The sequence below is a fragment of the Zophobas morio genome, unplaced genomic scaffold (genome assembly GCF_036711695.1).
Source record: "Zophobas morio isolate AGI-343-1 ecotype UQ-CSIRO unplaced genomic scaffold, CSIRO_AGI_Zmor_V1 ptg000023l, whole genome shotgun sequence".
Taxonomy (NCBI): domain Eukaryota; kingdom Metazoa; phylum Arthropoda; class Insecta; order Coleoptera; family Tenebrionidae; genus Zophobas; species Zophobas morio.
In genome coordinates, this window is record NW_026972128.1 from 4796543 (window position 1) to 4815408 (window position 18866).

General features: G+C 35.8%; 6 protein-coding genes across 8 annotated transcripts; 3 read left to right on the top strand and 3 right to left on the bottom strand.

Annotated features, from left to right (window-relative positions):
• Positions 1–2550: 2550 nt before the first annotated feature.
• Positions 2551–3473, bottom strand: LOC135134197 (CCAAT/enhancer-binding protein gamma). Its single transcript, XM_064062823.1, has 3 exons — positions 3362–3473; positions 3159–3251; positions 2551–3112 (listed from the first exon to the last, which is right to left on the bottom strand). The coding sequence occupies exons 2-3, from the start codon at positions 3249–3251 to the stop codon at positions 2861–2863; spliced, it is 345 nt and encodes a 114-aa protein (XP_063918893.1). The 5' UTR covers positions 3362–3473; the 3' UTR covers positions 2551–2860.
• Positions 3474–6892: 3419 nt separating this feature from the next.
• On the top strand, positions 6893–8992 carry LOC135134275 (putative nuclease HARBI1). 2 transcript variants are annotated; one of them, XR_010281267.1, is made up of 7 exons: positions 6893–7287; positions 7341–7422; positions 7478–7625; positions 7677–7821; positions 7884–8177; positions 8230–8445; positions 8621–8992. XR_010281267.1 is itself a non-coding variant. In XM_064062898.1 (6 exons), exons 1-6 carry the CDS (start codon positions 7248–7250, stop codon positions 8343–8345), a joined length of 825 nt encoding a protein of 274 aa, XP_063918968.1. In that variant the 5' UTR covers positions 6893–7247; the 3' UTR covers positions 8346–8992. The 2 variants fall into 2 exon arrangements, 1 of the variants encoding a protein (XP_063918968.1); XM_064062898.1 differs by having other exon boundaries at positions 8230–8992.
• A 2037-nt stretch (positions 8993–11029) lies between these two features.
• Positions 11030–14804, top strand: LOC135133900 (UDP-glucose 4-epimerase). Of its 2 annotated transcripts, none has more exons than XM_064062442.1 (5): positions 11030–11193; positions 11256–11520; positions 11571–11864; positions 11961–12074; positions 14255–14804. In XM_064062442.1, the coding sequence occupies exons 1-5, from the start codon at positions 11105–11107 to the stop codon at positions 14660–14662; spliced, it is 1170 nt and encodes a 389-aa protein (XP_063918512.1). In that variant the 5' UTR covers positions 11030–11104; the 3' UTR covers positions 14663–14804. The 2 variants fall into 2 exon arrangements, with proteins under 2 accessions (XP_063918512.1, XP_063918513.1); XM_064062443.1 differs by having other exon boundaries at positions 11116–11198.
• LOC135133899 (TAF5-like RNA polymerase II p300/CBP-associated factor-associated factor 65 kDa subunit 5L) lies at positions 12108–13807 on the bottom strand. The gene has a single exon (XM_064062441.1). It carries the CDS (start codon positions 13746–13748, stop codon positions 12114–12116), a length of 1635 nt encoding a protein of 544 aa, XP_063918511.1. The 5' UTR covers positions 13749–13807; the 3' UTR covers positions 12108–12113.
• LOC135133902 (von Hippel-Lindau disease tumor suppressor) lies at positions 14796–15738 on the bottom strand. Its single transcript, XM_064062444.1, has 3 exons — positions 15567–15738; positions 15359–15505; positions 14796–15280 (listed from the first exon to the last, which is right to left on the bottom strand). Exons 2-3 carry the CDS (start codon positions 15410–15412, stop codon positions 14906–14908), a joined length of 429 nt encoding a protein of 142 aa, XP_063918514.1. The 5' UTR covers positions 15413–15505; positions 15567–15738; the 3' UTR covers positions 14796–14905.
• LOC135133903 (trafficking protein particle complex subunit 2-like protein) lies at positions 15426–16444 on the top strand. Its single transcript, XM_064062445.1, has 5 exons — positions 15426–15530; positions 15737–15909; positions 15965–16052; positions 16136–16215; positions 16272–16444. Exons 1-5 carry the CDS (start codon positions 15498–15500, stop codon positions 16315–16317), a joined length of 420 nt encoding a protein of 139 aa, XP_063918515.1. The 5' UTR covers positions 15426–15497; the 3' UTR covers positions 16318–16444.
• Positions 16445–18866: the final 2422 nt, after the last annotated feature.

Below are 18866 nucleotides of genomic sequence, written 5' to 3' on the forward strand. Positions count from 1 at the left end.
TGATAAAAAATGCAAACGATATTAAAATTGCATCAGCCCATAACAATATGTAATGTGAATGGATCTTATACATGTGTGGCATTTAGTAAATTTTTTAAACAGAAATGTATCTGTGTCTTCCTTGCTTTCCGGGGTTTTACCATACCAGCAAGTACTTTTTGTTGCGACTATGGGAATCCTGTATACTTGTCATTAAGCTGCATTTTTTTTACAGTTTCGTCATTGGTACCAAGCATACGTTAAAGAAATTCCAATTCTTGTAGTAAGTATCCTCGTCTAGCACATAGGTTAAGTTCCTGTCTTTCCAATTCCAGGCACAGGTAATTTTCCACACTTTTTCAAGATAATAGATTATTTTTAGTTATTTTACATGTTAGCGGTTATTACGACATCTGTAAAGCAACAATAAGCGATTTAAGATATCATCATAAGTATAAAAATGACATAAAAAAGTTTAAAAATTCGTTAATATTATTTATTCATAATTCATAATATTACTACTTCCCGAGCGTAAGCGAGGGAAGTATTGTAATCGAGTCCGTTGGCCGACTTTCTACTTTTAAGTTTTCTCGACCTTTCATGACCCTTAGAGTACGAAGAAATAGGTTTCCTGTTTCCGTCTGTCTGTCCGTCGGTCTGCCGTCCCGATTTTTATTAGACAGAATCTCCAAAAGTATTGGGCCGATTGTTGTCAAATTTTGTATTTATATTATAGGGATATCATGTAGATGGTGAAACGCTAATCAAAATTTGTCTAATCATCCCCACCAATAATGTGATGACGTTACTTCAAAATTGTACATAGTAAATGGATTTTAAATTGTATAAAATAACATAGTCCTAAACATTTAGTTTATGACTCCGTGTTGAATTTTTACCCGAAACGTCCAGATTTTTGGAAAAAAATTAAAATTATAAAACAACATTTTGCAATTTAATTTTGAATCTGCAAAACCAAATGCTTTGAAATCTTGCAGATGCTTTAAAGTTATGATAAGCATGATACATTTTTAATCTTATCCTCTCCACAAAATTGATGGCGTCAGCTCAAAATTTTACCGAATAAATCCTATCTTAAATGTATAAAATATGATGAGTCTGTACTTGTGATTTATCATTCCATTTATATTTTTTGAATTTGCTTTTGGTGATTTTTTGATCAAAATGTATTTGCTCATTCCCCCTAAAAAATTGATGACGTCACCTCACAATTTTGCTGAAAAATCTTATCTAACATGTGCAAAATATAATCAGTCTATACTGTAATTATATCATTGCATTCATAATTTTTAGATTCACTTATACACGGTGACTCAAAAAAATAAATAAATCAGTCAATTTGTTTTATTGAATAAATCAAGAATCGCAAAACTGAATACTTTAAAATCTTGCAGACACTTAAAAGTTATTGTAAGCATGGTAAATTGATAATCAAAATATATCTGTTTATCCCCCCCCCCCCCCAAACTGATGATGTCATCTCAAAATTTTGCCGAATAAATTCTACCCAAAATGTGCATAATATGATGAGTTGTACTTGTCATTACAACAAATTATGACTTCCCCGAAAATTAATCCTAATGATGTAAGAAAGGTGGACGAAAAATGGAATTTTTCAAAACAAACTTAAATGCGGTTGAGAATGGAGCAATATTTTACATATCGCGGAAAAGATGTGCAGTAAATATTCTCCTAATAATTTATTAGTTAATTATTTACTATTATAATTTATTGATTGACTCACTTCAAGATTCATACCTGTGACAATTCCAGTTTGAAAACTGCCTTGTCCAAAAAATGTAATGATATGAAAACTTGCAGATAAAAATGAATTTTGTCTCGTCTTACTCCTTCGTTATTATCAGATTCATTTAAAGCCTCAATTAAAAATTATGCTTCAAGTTTTTGTAAACAAAACAATCGTAAAAATCTATCTGTTGGTATCTCGAACAGATTTTGGTAATCAATCCCGGATGCGTCTATATCTCAAATGTTCATGGCTTCTATGAATAAGAAGGTTATTAGAAACCGAATTTCCTTATGAAATTACTTAATGATTCACAATGTTTCTTAGATTGTCGCCAAAATTTAGATGGAAGTACATTCCATAAAGATTTATTTTCAAAGAACTGTGTCCAATTCAATAACTTTCAAAAAATTTTTGGCAAAATATCAATCGTTATGACTTTAAGGGAACCTTTTAACAAGAGTTGACTTAACGATAATAATTCACAGACGTTTGTTAAAGTGACATTTCATATCCTTAAATTTTGGCAAACAGAATAACATCTTTTTTCAAAATCGTTATACAACAACAAATTGTTACAATAAAGATCGTTAAGTAATAACAAAGTACAAACAGAATCGCACAGAATGTCATGTTATTTTGACAGCAGCCCAGTTATACCAATACATAGATTTTAACCTTATACTCTACTTAACTTAATTTAACATCTATGTACCAATAGCATACTGTGCATTAGTCACAGTCAGCTCTACATTCCATAGATTTTAAACACAGAATCTATCCAATATTTCGTCAACAAAAAATTATTTTTCAGTTATTAAAATAATTTTATTTTCATTATACAATAGAGAATAATCACACATCATAATACAATGGTCCACCAAAATGTGGACAATTTTAATAACTTAAAATCCAAATATAATGCACCCATTTGTTAAAATATTAACACTTCAAAGTTTCAATCTAACTGATAAAATCCTTTGAAACTTCCTCAATACATATAAAAAAAAAAACAAACGATAAAAAGTACTACTACCTTACAAAATAAATTTCAGTAAGCTCTCAACAAAAATTGTACTTTGTTCCCCTTAATACAAACAAACAGCCCCTCCCTTACTTATTATCACCACTAGTCTCTGCACTTGTATCTTCCTCTAACAGCCTCTGCAAATCAACCCCTTCGAACTTTGATGAATCCACGTTATTAGCCGCATGGGCAATAAACAACTCCTTCAAAAATCCCAACTCCTTAGTCAACGTCTTCACCTTCTCCTCCAGAACCGTGTTCTCGTTCCTCAACATCGTGACCCTATTGAGGGTCTCCTGCGTTTTTTGCTTCGACTTGACTCGACTCCGCTTCACCGCCTGCAAACAACTGTTAACAAGCGTAAAGCAACAAATACGCGTTTACCAGATTGTTCCGGTCTCGTTTCTTCCTGTACTCGTCAGAATCTTCCCCCGACTCGGGGCCCTCCTTCTTAACGCGACCTTTCCGCGGAGGCATCTGCAAGCAATTAAAAATGGCACACTTATTGACAAAGTAAACCGTGTCATTTTCTAAAAATACAATTGCAAGGTACTTAACCGCACGTGTAATTCGTTAATACTGTTTACCTTTGTTTTTCGTTGCGCAATTTATAAATAATCGAGAAAAATGGCAAATAGGTACCAAAAGCATATGTCAAACAAACTGTCAAAAGGAGAAACGTCAACGAAGAACATCGAGCGCTCCATTTAACTTTCATCGATTTTTTGATAAATAATATGGTTTTAGATCCATTATCTATAACTTTTCTAGGTTATTCTATACTTTCTGTACTGCATCTTTAGTTTTTATCGAAGATTTAGCACAAATTATTACCAATGGATTCCAGATTTAACCACTTGAGGAAAGAAACATGTCCATAAACTGCTGTCACTTTTTTCAACTGTACGTGTATAGTTGATTGCATACCAAATACTGATATCTGATTTGAAAACGTTTTAAAAATAAGAATCAAAAAATATCAAAACACACTAAAATCTTAACATGTTCATAATGGTGGTTTGTTTGGAATCACTGAAATTTTTAGTTAGTTAGTTTGTTGTTGAAAATACCGTACTCTTTTATAATAAAAACTCAATTAAAATTGAAGAAATTTGGTGCAACAAAATTAATTACTTACACTTTGCCACAGATTACGGATACCAGATGGTTCACTTGTGGGCGTAACTGTCCGCAAATTTTCCGTGCGCATGACACTAAAATTGGTTCAGCACTTTTAAATCTCTTTGAAACTGGTTCGACAGATTAACACGCAAAATAATATTTACAATGAAGCAGATATAAGAATAAAAGTTTAGGTAATAATTCAGGGAATAAATAACATTACAAGGATTAATTTCTACGTTTTTTGGTTACGAAGGGATTTTTTAAAAGTTTTAAAATAATCAGAAAATTAGTTAAATAAATACCTACCTGCATTAAACTGTATTATAGTATCGTTTAGTAAATATATCTTGTCTAAGTATAATCCCTGATTTTGTAAATGAATAAGAGAATAAAACATTTTCCCTTCTTTTCCTTTAAACTCGTTTCAGTCTTAAATAACCACCAAAAATCGAAAATCACTATAAAGACGAGTAGATTAGAAAACTGTAACAACAAAGTTCAGAAAGGCAAGCGCAGCAAATTTCATTAACTATTCCCTCCAATTCGTCTAACTTTCGGTAACCCTTTAAGCCGTATAGTTAAAGAGGTTACGTTTATTCACCATGCAAAAATTTTAACACCACTTTCTTGTTAGCACTATATTCGAGAATACGTGTTTTTTACGCTCTAAAATTTTTTAATGCCGATGCATGTGTCCGCAATTCTTTTCAGAGGAAATTGTGAAATATTAAGCATTTGTAATAATCATAAATCATTTTGTGTAAGGCAAATAAGTATTTTGTTCGTTTTTTCTTCACTTAGAACCTCATCCCTTGCATCATCGCTGTAATTTTTCTCTGACCGCCGCGCTTTTAAATTCAAAGCTTGCGAACCAATTTTGGTAGAGCGTGCGTAGTAGCGTGAATACCGCTTGAAATCTCGGGACACCGACTTCAAAGTGCCGACAGCTGAGTGAACTATCTGGTATCCGTAATCTGTGACTTTGCTATTAAGGTGGCTGTTAGTCAATCAACAGTACAATTCACAATGTAGCAATTAGAAATATTTTGAAGATGCTAGTGTGCGAAAGAACTTAACTTGGGTCAATATTTTGCCGAGCATATATAAGAAATGATCTAGAATTATTTAAAGAAAAGTACTCGCGTCCCTGAAAGAGAATCCATTAAACAATTTTAGCTAATTTTCTATATGTATTAATTTTTTTTATACTTCCTGTATTAAAATAAAAATGCCTTTTTTAAGTGAGATTTTCTTATTAAAAATTTTATGATAACGTCATCAACTTGTTATTGGAAGCAAATGTGTCAATTTTAATAAATAGGTAGATGTATTGTAAGGATCCAATTCGAATTTTTAAATTTCAAATGAATTCCGCGCGCACAAGAAACGGTTAGTGAGAAGAAGGAGAGGTTGGCAACCAACCACCCCAAGGAAACAGGCGTGCGCAAAGCGGGTGGTTTTGTCTCGGGTAAAACCGGCCACTTCGCTTTGATCGCTTGGAGAGAACGGTCGACTTCTTTTCGAGCGCTTCGAGCAACAGGTTGTATTTTTAATTGTGAATTATCCTGTGCCTTTTGCTGTTGTTTTTGCGTTTCCAGTTCCATTGGAAAACCTAGCAGCCCCCGTTGAGCCATTGGGTGTTCCTGATTTCTCATCGTTCTTACGACGAGGTTTTTGTGTTCCTGTTGGCGGTAAGCCGTGTCGAAATCTTCGCATCTTTGGAGAGGTATGTTTTGAACACGTTTTCGACCGGGACCCGTTTCGCGGCGAGTTTCAAGCCCCGACGATGCTTCTGACCTCGTGACACAGCGACGCGTGCGCCTTTTTCCACTAATCTCGTTTTTTTACCTTTCATTTAAAAATCCATCGCAGTAGGGCTTTACAGGAAGTGATTTCTAGTTCGGGCCATGCTTTATTTAGCTATATTTGTGAAATCTGTATTTTGGATGGCGGCAAACGAGTTGTTATTTTCACCGTTCTTTGTTCAGGCAGCAGCCATTTTGAAGCGTCCATTTTCTTTCTTTTAAACGAGCACATGTTTTAACTGAATCTATTGAACAAAATTAACAACATTGTGGGTCATGGGGGGACGTGCCTTTTATTCCTTTTATTTAGCCCATCGTTTATACAACGCCACAGGATTCATCGTATTTTTGCATCGCATATTTTCGACGCCTATTATTTGGAATGACGAATTCGTCCAACGCCATTTTGCAACTGCAGATTGTCTGCCATGTTTGTTTATGTGTTTTGTTTGGGGAAATGTATGTGTAATAATGGCCCACAATGCAGCTAAATAATTTCACGTTTGAATTTTAACCAATAACTTGACTGGACACGAATTAATATTAATCACATGTAAATCTGTTAACTTTACAATCTTTCACCTCATGCAATTTGTCTTTATCTCACAATTTTAGCCTCAGTAATTTTCCTTGTTGTATAATTTGAATTGAACGTAAATTTCCATGCTCTGCAATTTTGACCTAACAGGATATTTTATTTGCACAAGTTTATTTCACACCAGGGACCTTACTCCTGACAAAACTCACCGATGAGTTTTGTCACTTCGTGACATATGTCACCGAGTTTTAGTGACATCGTACTCTTGATACGTGAGAAAAAACGTGTGTGAGTTCTATCATCAAGTGACTTATTTTTATGACTGACGTACTCCTGACAAGTGAGAAATTTGTCACACACGATAAAAGCCGTTCACAAATCAGTGAGTGGCAACGATCAGAAAAACAGTGGTGACTTTTGTACCAAAGCTTTTATACATGTGTTAATAGTGTAAATGGGAGGTAGGTTTACTAAAATTTTTTGATTGAATTATTTTCTAATTTATAAATTTTAGTATTCTTGTAAATCAAAACATTTTCAGAAGTACATCTCAAGGCGGCAGCAAATAAAAAGTACCCACATTTATAAACATTTTTTACATATGTTTCTTCTATTTTTCTAAATGGATTTTTTTTCTTTTAAAAAACCATTTACCCAATATAAAATGGATGAACTTCACATGGCCGATATTTTAGAAGAACTGGAAGATGCTGAAGAAGATAATGCAATTGTTCCAGCTTTACGGGTTACAATTGATCCGTTGGAGACATTACCGGAAAATCAATTTGTTAAAATCTTTAGGGTGTCAAAAATTTTATTTAGATTTATTGTGGGGTTACTTGCTCCATTTATGCGTCCTCAAAATCGTGGTAAAGATTTGGCTATAAACACGCGTGTAACTAAAAATTTTAACTATTTACAACATCTAAGAATATAATCTAAATTCATATGAAATCAGTATAAATATGGTACTATTATTTTAGGTGTTGGCTGCTTTACGGTTTTATGCCGGAGGGAGTTATCAAACGGATATTGGTGTCAATAAGTTTGTCTCCATATCTCAACAAAGCGTCAGTCGTTCTATAAAAGAAGTTACAGATGCTTTGAACAGACCACAGATTCTGAATAGATTTATCAAATTTCCTCAAGATATTCAAGAATTGAATAGTTGCAGACGAAAGTATTGTAGTAGGTAATATTTCTTCCCAACCAACCCATTACCGGCATTCCTATAGATTTTACGAAAAATTTGGTTTTCCTGGAGTGGTAGGATGCATAGATTGCACTCACGTTGCAATAGTACCTCCTCCAGGTAATAATCCTGAAATGCCAGAAAGGGCTTTCGTAAACAGAAAAGGATACCATTCTATTAACGTACAATTGGTAAAGCAATATTTTATGGTAGAAATGAAATCATCTCAGAAATATTTTTAGATTTGTGACTCGAATGCAAAAATTTTGAATATTGTAGCAGCTCATGCCGGCAATACGCATGATTCTTTCATTTGGACCAATTGTGAGGTCGAAAGGGTGATGAGGCAAATCCACGGTGAGGGACGATCAAATTATTATTTGTTAGGTGTGTAACTCAGCTAGTAAAAATGATCCATTTTAATTAAAGTACTTAATTCTATGTTGTAGGTGATTCAGGTTATCCTCTCCGACCATGGCTACTAACATCATTTAATTATGAGCCAGCTCCTGATACACCTGAATACAGGTACAACGTGGCTCACAAAAGTGTTAGGAGTATAATTGAAAGATGTAATGGGATACTGAAGGCCAGATTTAGATGTTGCCTTAAAGATCGAGTGCTGCACTACAAGCCAGAAATGGCGTGTAAAATAATAAACGCATGTGCTGTTCTTCACAATTTGTGCACAGACCACCACATGCCTGTACCCGAGGATGAAGAAGTAATAGATGTGAATGACGGTGAAGCAGGGAATATTCGTTGATCAGTGGGAACTAACAAGAATTTGTTTAGGTTTAATTCAAGCTCCACCATTGGAAGAAAACGAAAGAGCACAAGGACGCATTAATCCAGAATTAGTGGCGGGAAGGAATACCCGTGCTCGTTTGATTCGAGCTAGATTTCAATAAACCCCAAAAACTAATTCATTATACTTAATTTTCAAATTATTATTGATAATAACAACAAAATTCTATTCTTCAACAAGTAAACAAAAATTACGGTTTCAAAGTAAGTAATGCATTTGCAATATTATTCAGTGCTGCAGCGATACTTTGTACCTCCTTTGATTGGTTTCTTAAAACCTCCAACTTTTCTTTATAATAACCTTCTTTAATTTCAAGCTTTTTTTTGAGATAGCTAGCATACTCGTCGTGGCTTGCCCGTAAACGTTTCTGCCTTTTAGAAACAACAGGGACATTAGTCACCGGTGTTGGTGCTGTTTGGGACTTCGAGGGCAATTTGCGATGGCTAGTAGGAGGCGAGTAGGAATTTTCTGTTCTAAAGCCATCACAACTATTAACAGACGAAGGGCTAATTGGTGGCGATACGTGAAAACGTACATCAGCAGATGTTGAAGGCTCATTACTTGAAATTTCGTGAGACGGTGTCTCTGTCGACCCCCACGTCACTACTGGCTGTGGCACATTAAGGCCCCTGATAGCCATGGGTGATATTAAAGTGGCAATATCTTTTTCCAAACGATTTAACGGTTGGATATCTGCAGTACCGCCCCCAGTTTTTTTTGTTTCTTTTAAATTTTTTGCAGCTTTTTGTTTCGTCCGCATGCGCAGATCTTGCCACGTCTAAAATACAAATAAAATATACCAACCAATATTTTGTTTTAGTGTTATTCACACCTTTCGCCAAGATTTCCAGTCACGTCCTGGACCCGGCAAGCTGTTTAATTCCTCTGCCAATTTCATCCACAAATTCCGTGCGTCCACTTTTGTGAATTCAGAGGAAAATTTTCCCGACAGCAATTTGGCATTACGCTGCATAAACTCGATTAAACAGCTTTTTTGGTCTTCACTCACTTTCATTTTTCAGTTTATGCTTGGGTATTTAAACTTAAATGAGAACTTGTCAAATTAATTTGACAGTTGTTGCACAGTTGCCATATCGTTTCGGTGAGAAAAAGCGTCAGTGCATTTTGTCATCTCACCGATTGTCGAGAGTACGTCAATTAAGGAAATGAGTGACTTTGAAAATGATGAGTTTTGTCATCAGTGACAAATGTCACCCAAGTCGAGAGTAGACCCCCTGATCTTTGTTTTATAAATCTTTGCTAAGTTTGGTCATGTAAATATTTTGTTGATGAATATTTCTATCATGTAAATTGTCTGATGTCCAAATTTAATCTCAATTAAGAATTATTTGTTGTTGAATTTCCGTAAGAGTGTGTGGCGAATTTAAATGTTGTTGATTGCTCTTTGTTGAAACTTTAACATTTGTTCGGTTGTAATTTCATATTAGAGTCATAGAGATTGAACATTTAAATAGAATTGAGGGTATATAACACAATAACATGTAGTGTCGGCGATGGGCGCAGTTCCTAGTTGAGGTAGCGGAATGTGTCGCGCTCTCTGCACATATGTGCAGGCTTTGAACTAGATTTCAGTGGGAACGGTCTTGACGACGAGGTAGTAGTTGACCAGACTTCACCGCTAGTTTTAGGCCGAAACGGCCTGCTTGGACAGCATGTTCGTCATGGAGGGGTGCTGTCTGGCAGGCTTGGTGTAGATAGAATCACCGTCGCGGGGGAAACCAGCCCAGACCGGGAGCTCCAAACTTCGCTCACGCTACGACGCCCCCTCTGGGTATTTTGCTGTGCTCATAAATGAAATTGTTATATTTTGTTCTATGTTTGTTCGATCGCCACACTCTCATAATGATTCGGTTTCTGCCATCCAATTTACATATGTGTAGGTCTTGTGTTTGTTCGGTTTTCATATGTGTAGGTCTGTCAATTCGCGAGTGTTTTTCTTTCACATATCTTAAGGGTTTTGAAATGTAATAAAATGTCGTCCGGGAATAAAACCAAGGGGGTTTTTGCGCTGAGGGGTAAATCTTCGCAGCGTATTTCCCCCTGTGAGGGTGGTGCCGTTTCCCCCCCTCCAAAACAATTTCTGTTAATTATTTCTTGCGCTCTCGACAGTGTATGCACTTGTATGAAAGAACTTCTTCCCGCCATTTTTCAAAACCACAAAAAAAAAAACACACAACGTAGGTTCTCATTTGTTAGACGATCACAGCCAAGGCCAAACTTTGAATTTTTAAATTTTTCGCGGGCCTTTCAAACTGTTTCAAGGTCAAAATTTTAAGGCGGGAAGTTTGGGTTATCACAGTATGTATCACTAATACATATAACAGCAGTGTTATGTACGCAGAATTTCCAAAAGAAAAATAGAAAAACCATTCTTGATTTAATCAATGAAAGGAATTCTCTAATCGGCGAGGAAACCTATAATTAATCTTTCGTCAAATGAGTAATATTTACTTAACTTAAATTATGCTTGAGAAGTAAATAAAAAGTGACGTAACAACTGTACGACATGAAACAAAGTAAGAGTAATCTGTGAACAGATGTAGGATGTAGATGTTTAATGTTTACATTTTAGAACTGTCACTATTTTCATCGAATACTGAGACGAATTTTTTTGTATTTTTAAACAACAATAAATTTAGCCCCATGATTACTATGTCCTCACTTGAGACTTTTTTGACTCACATTTCCCGATTTGGAGCGTCCTTTATTTTTTATTTGAATCAAGAATTCGATGTAGTGGATGTGTCACGGCCGCCTACGCGCCGTCGACGTCACCTCTAAACGTCAAATTTGACATTATCATTTAAAAATTGCCAATTAGTGATAACAATATTGATAACAATGCTATCTTTATTACGAAATCGCCTTATACCCATATATTTCAGCGTGGCTGTTTATTACGTGATAATACCCATTGGCTTCGTGACAAAGTAAGGTGGGTCCTAACCTCAAAATGACATGTTTTTAACAAAAACTAATTTTCTGCTTGTAGGTGGTGGTTGACAAATGAAATTATGGCCCCTAATGGCACTATTCTTGTAACTGGAGGCGCCGGTTACGTCGGATCTCATACAGTAGTTGAATTACTTCAAAATAATTATTCAGTTATTGCTATCGATAATTTGGTCAATTGTTACGCTGAGAAGAACCAGAAGCCGGAATCTTTGAAACGGGTTGAGCAGATTACGAAAAAAACGATCGTTTTTCATGATGTGGATATTAGGAATAGGGACGCTTTGGATAAGATTTTTAAAAGCGTATGTACTAGTACTGTTTTTTAACCACAATTTGCTTATTTTCGTTGTAGCATAAAATTGATGCAGTCATTCATTTCGCCGCCTTGAAAGCTGTGGGAGAGTCAGTACAGATTCCTTTAGCTTACTATCAGAATAATATTGCTGGATCTAGTACACTTTTTGAGGTAATGCAAAGCAATGGGGTAAAGAAAGTCGTTTTTTCGTCGTCTGCTACTGTATATGGGATTCCTCAGTTCTTGCCCATCACTGAAGAGCATCCCACAGGACAAAATTGCACGAACCCATATGGGAAAACTAAATATTTTGTGGAAGAAATTTTGAAGGACGTGTGTACGTCAGATCCTGTAAGTGTTTGTTTTAATCTTGAACTATTTAAAAAATGTAAAAAGTTATCATGCGTTTAGTGCATGATTTGACATCAATTTTTTTTTATATTTCAGGAATGGAAGGTGATTTTATTACGCTATTTCAACCCGGTCGGTGCCCACAGTTCAGGCCAAATTGGCGAAGACCCATCTGGGATTCCTAATAACTTGATGCCATATATTTCTCAGGTGGGTATTAATTCAAAGAAAAATAATGATAAGTGCAACTCAAACAGTTTTATCTGGAGTGGTTATACAAGCAAATGTGTCAAAAGAGTACTCTAGAGCAAGGATTTTTCCATTGACGTTGAAATTCAAACTGGGTTCTTGATTCTTATCAGAATCTTGATTTGGGTCAAAATCCCACACCCTGATAACACCATCGATTGAACCCGTGCATAACTGTTTACCATCTTTACTCCAAGCTAGCCTCGTCACGGGGTCCCCTTTATGTTTTATCTCACTATTCACCTTTGATGACAAAATGTCCCAAATTCTTATCTTCTTATCGTCACTCACAGTGGCTATTACATCTCCTAAAGGACTGAAAACGAGGCTATACACTACTCCTTTACAACCGTGAAATAACCGGAGCGGGCTCCCATTATCAACACTCCAAAGACGCACGTTCCGATCCGCAGAACCCGTAGCTATGTACAAACAGTTGGGATGAAAATCCACACAGGTAACGGCTTGGGTGTGCCCTACAAGCACCCGTAGGGTCTGTCCAGTGTCTATGTTCCATAAACGTCCTGTATTATCGTGAGAGCCTGATGCCACATACACACTATTACTGCTAATAGCACTACAATAAATTGGACCTAAGTGGCCTGTGCAAGTCTTAATCAAACTCATTTCGCTTAAATCATAAATGCACAAGGTGGAATCTTCTGATGTGGTGACCAGCCGAGTATGGTCTGGCGATATAGTTATAGAATAAACTCGTTTTGAATGCTCAGTTAACTTAATTTCTTTGCAATCACTAACTCCCATGATGGGATCATAGGCATGGATGGGCCTCAAATGGATAACGTTGTTCTGGTTGTACACAACCAACCCACAAGCCCGTCTAATCAACCCACAATTTATCACCTCATTAGTGTATGCTATATTGATCACAAAAATTTGTTTTGGCTCCTTTTCCAACTCTTGAATCACTTCAAACATCTTCTGGAACTTATCATCGACGCACACTCCATTCGTCGCCCCCTTCTCCTCCATCTTCTCCTCAATCTCATTTTCCTTCTCGTCTCTTTGCTGCAACTCGAACCACGTTTGTAGCACGTGCAAGAACACCACGTGGCAGTTCTCCACAACGAACTTCTTCAATAAATTCAGCGTCTGCGGCGACAACTCCAAAAAGTATTTGTTTCCCCTAAACTGCTCAATCATGCAAGTCGCGTCACAGTCGTTAGCGAACAAATTTATCAAATCTTTCACGAACTCGTCGCATTTTGACTTATCTATGGCTGGTAGATGGGCCTTGAGGAAGGTGGCGGCGCGCTCGGAGTGGCCCCCTTTCAAAATGTCCAAGTACAAGTGGCAGAAAAGCGGGGCGATTAGGTGTTCAATGTCGTGGCAGATATTCCTGTTTTTGACCAGGTCTTTTACCCAGGAGAGAAACTTGGTGAAGTTGTGGTCGATGACTATCGGGTCGCTGTTGTAGCAGCTGTAGAGGATGGAGTTGGGCCGGCTGATTTCGCTCTCAACGAGAGAGTAGGTTAGTTGTTGGTCGATTTGCGAGTTCTCCTGGAGACCGATGGAGGCGTAGTTACGTTTCTGGAGGTACGAGTGGACGATGTTCTTGACGTGGTCGGTGCGAGAGCGTTTTGTTTTGTTGATGTCGCGTTTGCTGTCTTCCATTGAACGTGCCAGTTGTGGGGCGCAAGTGAGGTTAGATTGGATAATGTCAAAGTTGTCATTGTAGGAAGTGACTTTACCGACGTGATTGAATTTTATCAAATTATTATTTTAATTTGTCTATCAAGGATTCAGGGATGTCATCGATTGCGTTTTGTAATCATTGTTTGTGGATTGAGGAGTTAACGTAGAAGTTGGGTTGGAAATTTTTCTTTATTATGAAATAGAATATCAAATTAGTGTCAATGTGGGTTGCCTATATAGTTTTTACTAAAATTAAAAAAACACCACTTGTTGATTTCAGTTGCTAACAAAAAAAAAAAAACTCCAGTGGCGATTTTCATACCTCGAGATCGAAAAAGAAATTAGTCAATGTTGACCATGCACGACAAGCTGTTTGTCGTAATTTAAATTTTTTTATTAAATGTCAAGTCAAATTGATACGAAATGAGGATGTCAAAATTTGCAGTGGTATTATTACCATTTTTTCAATATCGTCTTTTTTTCAGGTAGCTGTAGGGCGTAGAGAAAAACTCTCCGTTTTCGGCAACGATTACGAAACCAAAGATGGAACAGGAGTCCGCGATTACATCCACATCACGGACTTGGCAGTGGGACATTTAAAAGCCATTGAAAAAATGAACCAAAAGGACTTTAAGGGCTGGAAAGCATATAACCTAGGCACAGGCCAGGGTTACTCAGTATTAGACTTAGTCAACGCATTTAGCAAAGCTTGTGGAGGCAAAATTAAGTACGAATTTGCACCTAGAAGAGAGGGCGATATTGCCAGTAGCTACGCAGACCCAAGTCTGGCAAAAAAAGAACTTCAATGGGTCGCTACGCGAGGCTTAGACGAGATGTGTGTCGACACGTGGCGGTGGCAGAAGCAAAACCCGAACGGGTTCCATAAACAATGATGCATTTGTTTTAGTTGCATATTATGAATATTTACACAGAGCATTTATAAAACCAGTGATTTATTCGTTTTAGTTAGAAGGGAACATATTGTATGTAACATATTTATACAATCTGTGACGAAAATAAAACATATTTTTTTAATTGTGTCTTTTTAGATTTACTCTTATAGTATATATAGATACATATATAGGTATAAACAAACAGAGAGAAATAAAAATAATATAATCACCACTAACTACTAATCAGACTATCCTTATTATTGGTTGTAACATTTGACCATTTCTGTACGCAATGGACCTCTTGAGATCCTCAATTATTCCTATTGGTAATTCCAACCGTTCTACGTCTTTTGGTAGTTTGCATCTATTTCTAATTGCAAGCATACATCTGTATTTCAAACTATACACTGGTAGTGTTATGGTGGCTTGAACTCTGACGTTGAAGTCCGGTGGAAATTGTCGAGTAGGGAACCTTTCGTGTAAATATTCCTTAGCAGTTTTAGGATAATAAACAAACTGTCCTTCGATATGTAATCTGTCTTTAGTAACTTTATCCAAAACTATCCACGGATGCTTCTTAAATGTATTCACATCAACGAACTGTCCTTGCTCCAGCACCTGATAAACAATATTTTTCCCAGTAAAATTAGCCCAAATTAATTCTACAGTACGTTGTGTGCAATTCACAAAACGTACATAGGCTTTATCTGTGTTGCGAACAGATCGGATCTCCTCAATTCTTTCCGCCATCCTGAGTTAGAGGGTGCTTTCGTCTACGAGGCAATGACTACTTTATCATGCTGGTACACTCTTTCTTCAAATGACGTGAATAAACATGGCGGTCTGCGTGGCAATAATTGGGAAAGATGTAAGTTTATTTACACAATGGAAAATTATTTCTTACCTTTACACTCCCACGAGTAGCAAATTGTATCTCTCACACTGTTTGTTTTGGTGAAATTGTCATTTTATTACAACAAAATCCTTCTAAATCAACCTGTTTGTCGAGTGTCAAACGCAACAACAACGCCTCATAGATGCACCGCGCAATAAAGTAGTGCTGTCGTGTTGCAGAATTCGCCGAAATATTTTTGTTGTTTAAATCCGGACGAGGAGCTGGGTTTTCAGTACAAGGTCTTGTCGTCGTTAGATGTCGTTGAGGAAAAGTTGAACACGACGAATAAAGGAACGAATGATCTCAGGGAATTGTATTTAGGGATGTTATATTCTCTGGAGACACATAAAATGTACATGATGTTTTACTTACTAGAGTCGCAGAAGTATTAAAAAAGGTCATTTCAGATACGGGTATGTCACGAACACCAAAATTAAATTTATAATAGTTGTGGATTCTACAAATATGGCATTACGTGATAATGAAATTAGATCGGTAAGTCGGAACTGTTCGAATAGTGTCACGTGCGCAGTTAACTTAACTGCTATTGGTTATCACTTCAAAAATTGTTTTTGTAGATGTTTAGGAAACTCCATTCTGAGTATGCAGATATTGTGTGCAATCCTTTTTACATTCCCGGAGACGCTATATGTTCAAAGTAAGTACTGGCTTGCCCTAAACACAAACATTTTTATTTTGTGTATATATTTTCAGGTCATTTGATGTGAATGTGAAAAACATAATGACAGGAACAGTTTGAAGTGCCTGTAGTTTTGTTTTAATGTAATTTATTTTTGAGTTATTACTATGCTGGTGTTAATATGTAGTTGATATTTTACATCGTCTTCTAAATAAATGTGCTACCTATTGTTTGTAAATGTCTCAAATCGTGCTTTGTCATTATTATTCCAAAACAGGTAAAAAGCTAAATTACCGTAAAGTCAAGGTTACTTGACTGTGTTTATCATAGAACTGTCCCCATTGCTTATGTAACTTTTTCAGGAGTGGATTAGTTTTGTTTTTGTGAATAAGATTGGGCCAGGTAAATAATATATTTTTTTTTTGTACAATTGATGGTTGTGTTGAAAAGGAATGAAGTGCCATTTATTTTGTAGTTAACAAGGTTGTTGACGGATGTAACGGTAATGTTTTGGGGGATATAAATATTTCAACAATAATTATTTGTGTTGAAAAGCGGTATTTTTAATTTTCTTTGATCGTAGTTATTTTATTTGTGACTAAAAGAATTATTGCTAGATATTTGTGGAATACAGAAAAATAATAGTCGGGTGGTATAAGTTTATTATTGAGAATTTGTTTTTATTATTCAAAATATAGTGGTAAAAAGGAAAACTCAAATTTGACAAAAGTTAGTATACAGATGTCGTAAATAATTTTCTTACATGGGTCATATTTTCATAAAATGTGAAAAAGCTATACATACGGTTGCTAGTCTGTAATCTACAGCTTTTCACTCAGTTGTTTAACTTTTTCAGTTGGTAATTTTTTAACGATATAGGTGGTAGTTCCCAACATTCTGGAAAATACAGCATGACATCTATACGTAAGTGCGTTAGTGTGATTTAAAAATATAAACAAACTAACGTTAATTGAACTACACCTAAAAATTCAAACTTTAGTTGACCTCAGAGGTCACATTTTCCTGAAATATGAGATCGCACCAATTTGGGCGCAGTTGTAATTTGAACTTGTGATTCAAAGTTCAAATTTTTAAACTTAAAATATTGATTTAAAGTTATTTAAACAAAACGTTACATAAAACACCAGGGGTCTTCAAAGTTTTTTAAAATTTCATCAAAAATAAGCCGAAGATTCGTAGACTTTTTGAAAGCAAAAGAAGGGCGACACTTAATAATAAAAAAAACACTAGCCTCCCCCAAAATTTTTTCAAACTAGAAATTAAAAAAAAAGAGTAATGGTCCAACACGTTTAACGCCATGTCGGTCCCTAGCGACCGCTATGCGCCATGTCCTTGGGGCCGCGGCGGTTCCCAGGGACCGCTACCTTCAAATTTACTTTTTCTCAACTGCAGGCCAACGGACCGCTCATTTGGAGCATACAGTCGCATAGGATGGACCGCTTGGTCCACTAAACTTGACTGATCATAATAATTTTCAATTATTTTTTTTTAATAAATGTTAGTATATGGTAGCCATGGAATAAAATTGTTGAACATGTAAATTGTAATTTTTATTTTGGAATAAAACAAATTTAACATTCTTTGGTAGAAAAAAATTAAAAAACATATTTCCACACAAAACAAAACTTAACTAATTTGCATTGAATCCACACTATAGTCAGGATCTGCCAACGAATCGGAGGAATACGGGTCTTCAAGGTCTTCATCAGTAAATTCTAAAATTAAATATGTTTTTCAAAACGTCCAAAAAATTACTAAAATGTGTACCTTCATCATCGCTCTCCGGAGGTTGGGTAAGTTGTAGAATTCTTCTTGTTCATTCACTGACTGCCTTAGACATTTTTTACTTATAAACAACGACTATCGTTGCAAAAACGATAAAAGAACTTGCCAACTTCTGAAGAAGTAATAAATGAATGCGTAAGAGCAAGTGAAATGAAAGAAAGGGAATTCAAAATGCAAGTTCAAACAGGACCGCCGCATGGACCGCTCGTGCTTGGAAAATATGAAAATGCCGCGGGGCCGCAGAGGTCCCTAGGGACCGCTGTATTTTTTGTCTAATTTTGAATTAAAAAAAGTCATTCGAATATTTTCCAATGCTATTTTTAACAGTAAAAACCAAAAAAAGTTTCAAAATCATTAAAACAAAACTTGGCCCAACACGAAAATTTCAGAAATTTGTGTTGGCGGTTAACGTGTTAAGATTCAAACTCTTTCAAAAAAAAAACACTAGGCGAACCGGCACTTTTTCAAATATTTTCAAAACCAACATGTTTACAAAGGATCCCATGAGATTTTTCCAAATTTTTAAAAACTGTAGTAGTTTATTAGCGCACTGAGTCATATTTTTAACCTTATTTTATTTTATTCTATTATGTTCCCCAACAGGCCAGAGGCACAATTACAGGGGAACAGGACATACACAACACCCAGAGGCAGACTAAAAAAAACCCAAAATGGTAACATGAAATTTTACAATTTATCCTAAAAATTATTGCACCCATTGTTCTGAAATTTTGCACATCATTTGAGATCTCGGGAAGATAAAAGTAAATCCTTTGAAATTATGTCAAAATTTAAATGGCTAACCAAAACTGATATTTGCGAAAAATCCACATTTTTTCAATAATTAAATAAAACATGGAGAT

Coding starts and splice junctions, on each gene's coding strand:
- LOC135134197 (XM_064062823.1), bottom strand. CDS start 3,251: ATGCCTCCGCGGAAAGGTCGCGTTAAGAAGGAGGGCCCCGAGTCGGGG. Junction 3,113..3,158: donor AACGAGACCGGAACAATCTG/GTAAACGCGTAT, acceptor AGTTGTTTGCAG/GCGGTGAAGCGGAGTCGAGT.
- LOC135134275 (XM_064062898.1), top strand. CDS start 7,248: ATGCCGGAGGGAGTTATCAAACGGATATTGGTGTCAATAA. Junction 7,423..7,477: donor TTGAATAGTTGCAGACGAAA/GTATTGTAGTAG, acceptor GCATTCCTATAG/ATTTTACGAAAAATTTGGTT. Junction 7,822..7,883: donor ATCAAATTATTATTTGTTAG/GTGTGTAACTCA, acceptor TCTATGTTGTAG/GTGATTCAGGTTATCCTCTC.
- LOC135133900 (XM_064062442.1), top strand. CDS start 11,105: ATGCTATCTTTATTACGAAATCGCCTTATACCCATATATTTCAGCGTG. Junction 11,521..11,570: donor TGGATAAGATTTTTAAAAGC/GTATGTACTAGT, acceptor TTTTCGTTGTAG/CATAAAATTGATGCAGTCAT. Junction 11,865..11,960: donor ACGTGTGTACGTCAGATCCT/GTAAGTGTTTGT, acceptor TTTATATTTCAG/GAATGGAAGGTGATTTTATT.
- LOC135133899 (XM_064062441.1), bottom strand. CDS start 13,748: ATGGAAGACAGCAAACGCGACATCAACAAAACAAAACGCTCTCGCACC.
- LOC135133902 (XM_064062444.1), bottom strand. CDS start 15,412: ATGGCGGAAAGAATTGAGGAGATCCGATCTGTTCGCAACACAGATAAA. Junction 15,281..15,358: donor GCAACACAGATAAAGCCTAT/GTACGTTTTGTG, acceptor ATTGTTTATCAG/GTGCTGGAGCAAGGACAGTT.
- LOC135133903 (XM_064062445.1), top strand. CDS start 15,498: ATGGCGGTCTGCGTGGCAATAATTGGGAAAGAT. Junction 16,053..16,135: donor GTGATAATGAAATTAGATCG/GTAAGTCGGAAC, acceptor TTGTTTTTGTAG/ATGTTTAGGAAACTCCATTC. Junction 16,216..16,271: donor GGAGACGCTATATGTTCAAA/GTAAGTACTGGC, acceptor ATATATTTTCAG/GTCATTTGATGTGAATGTGA.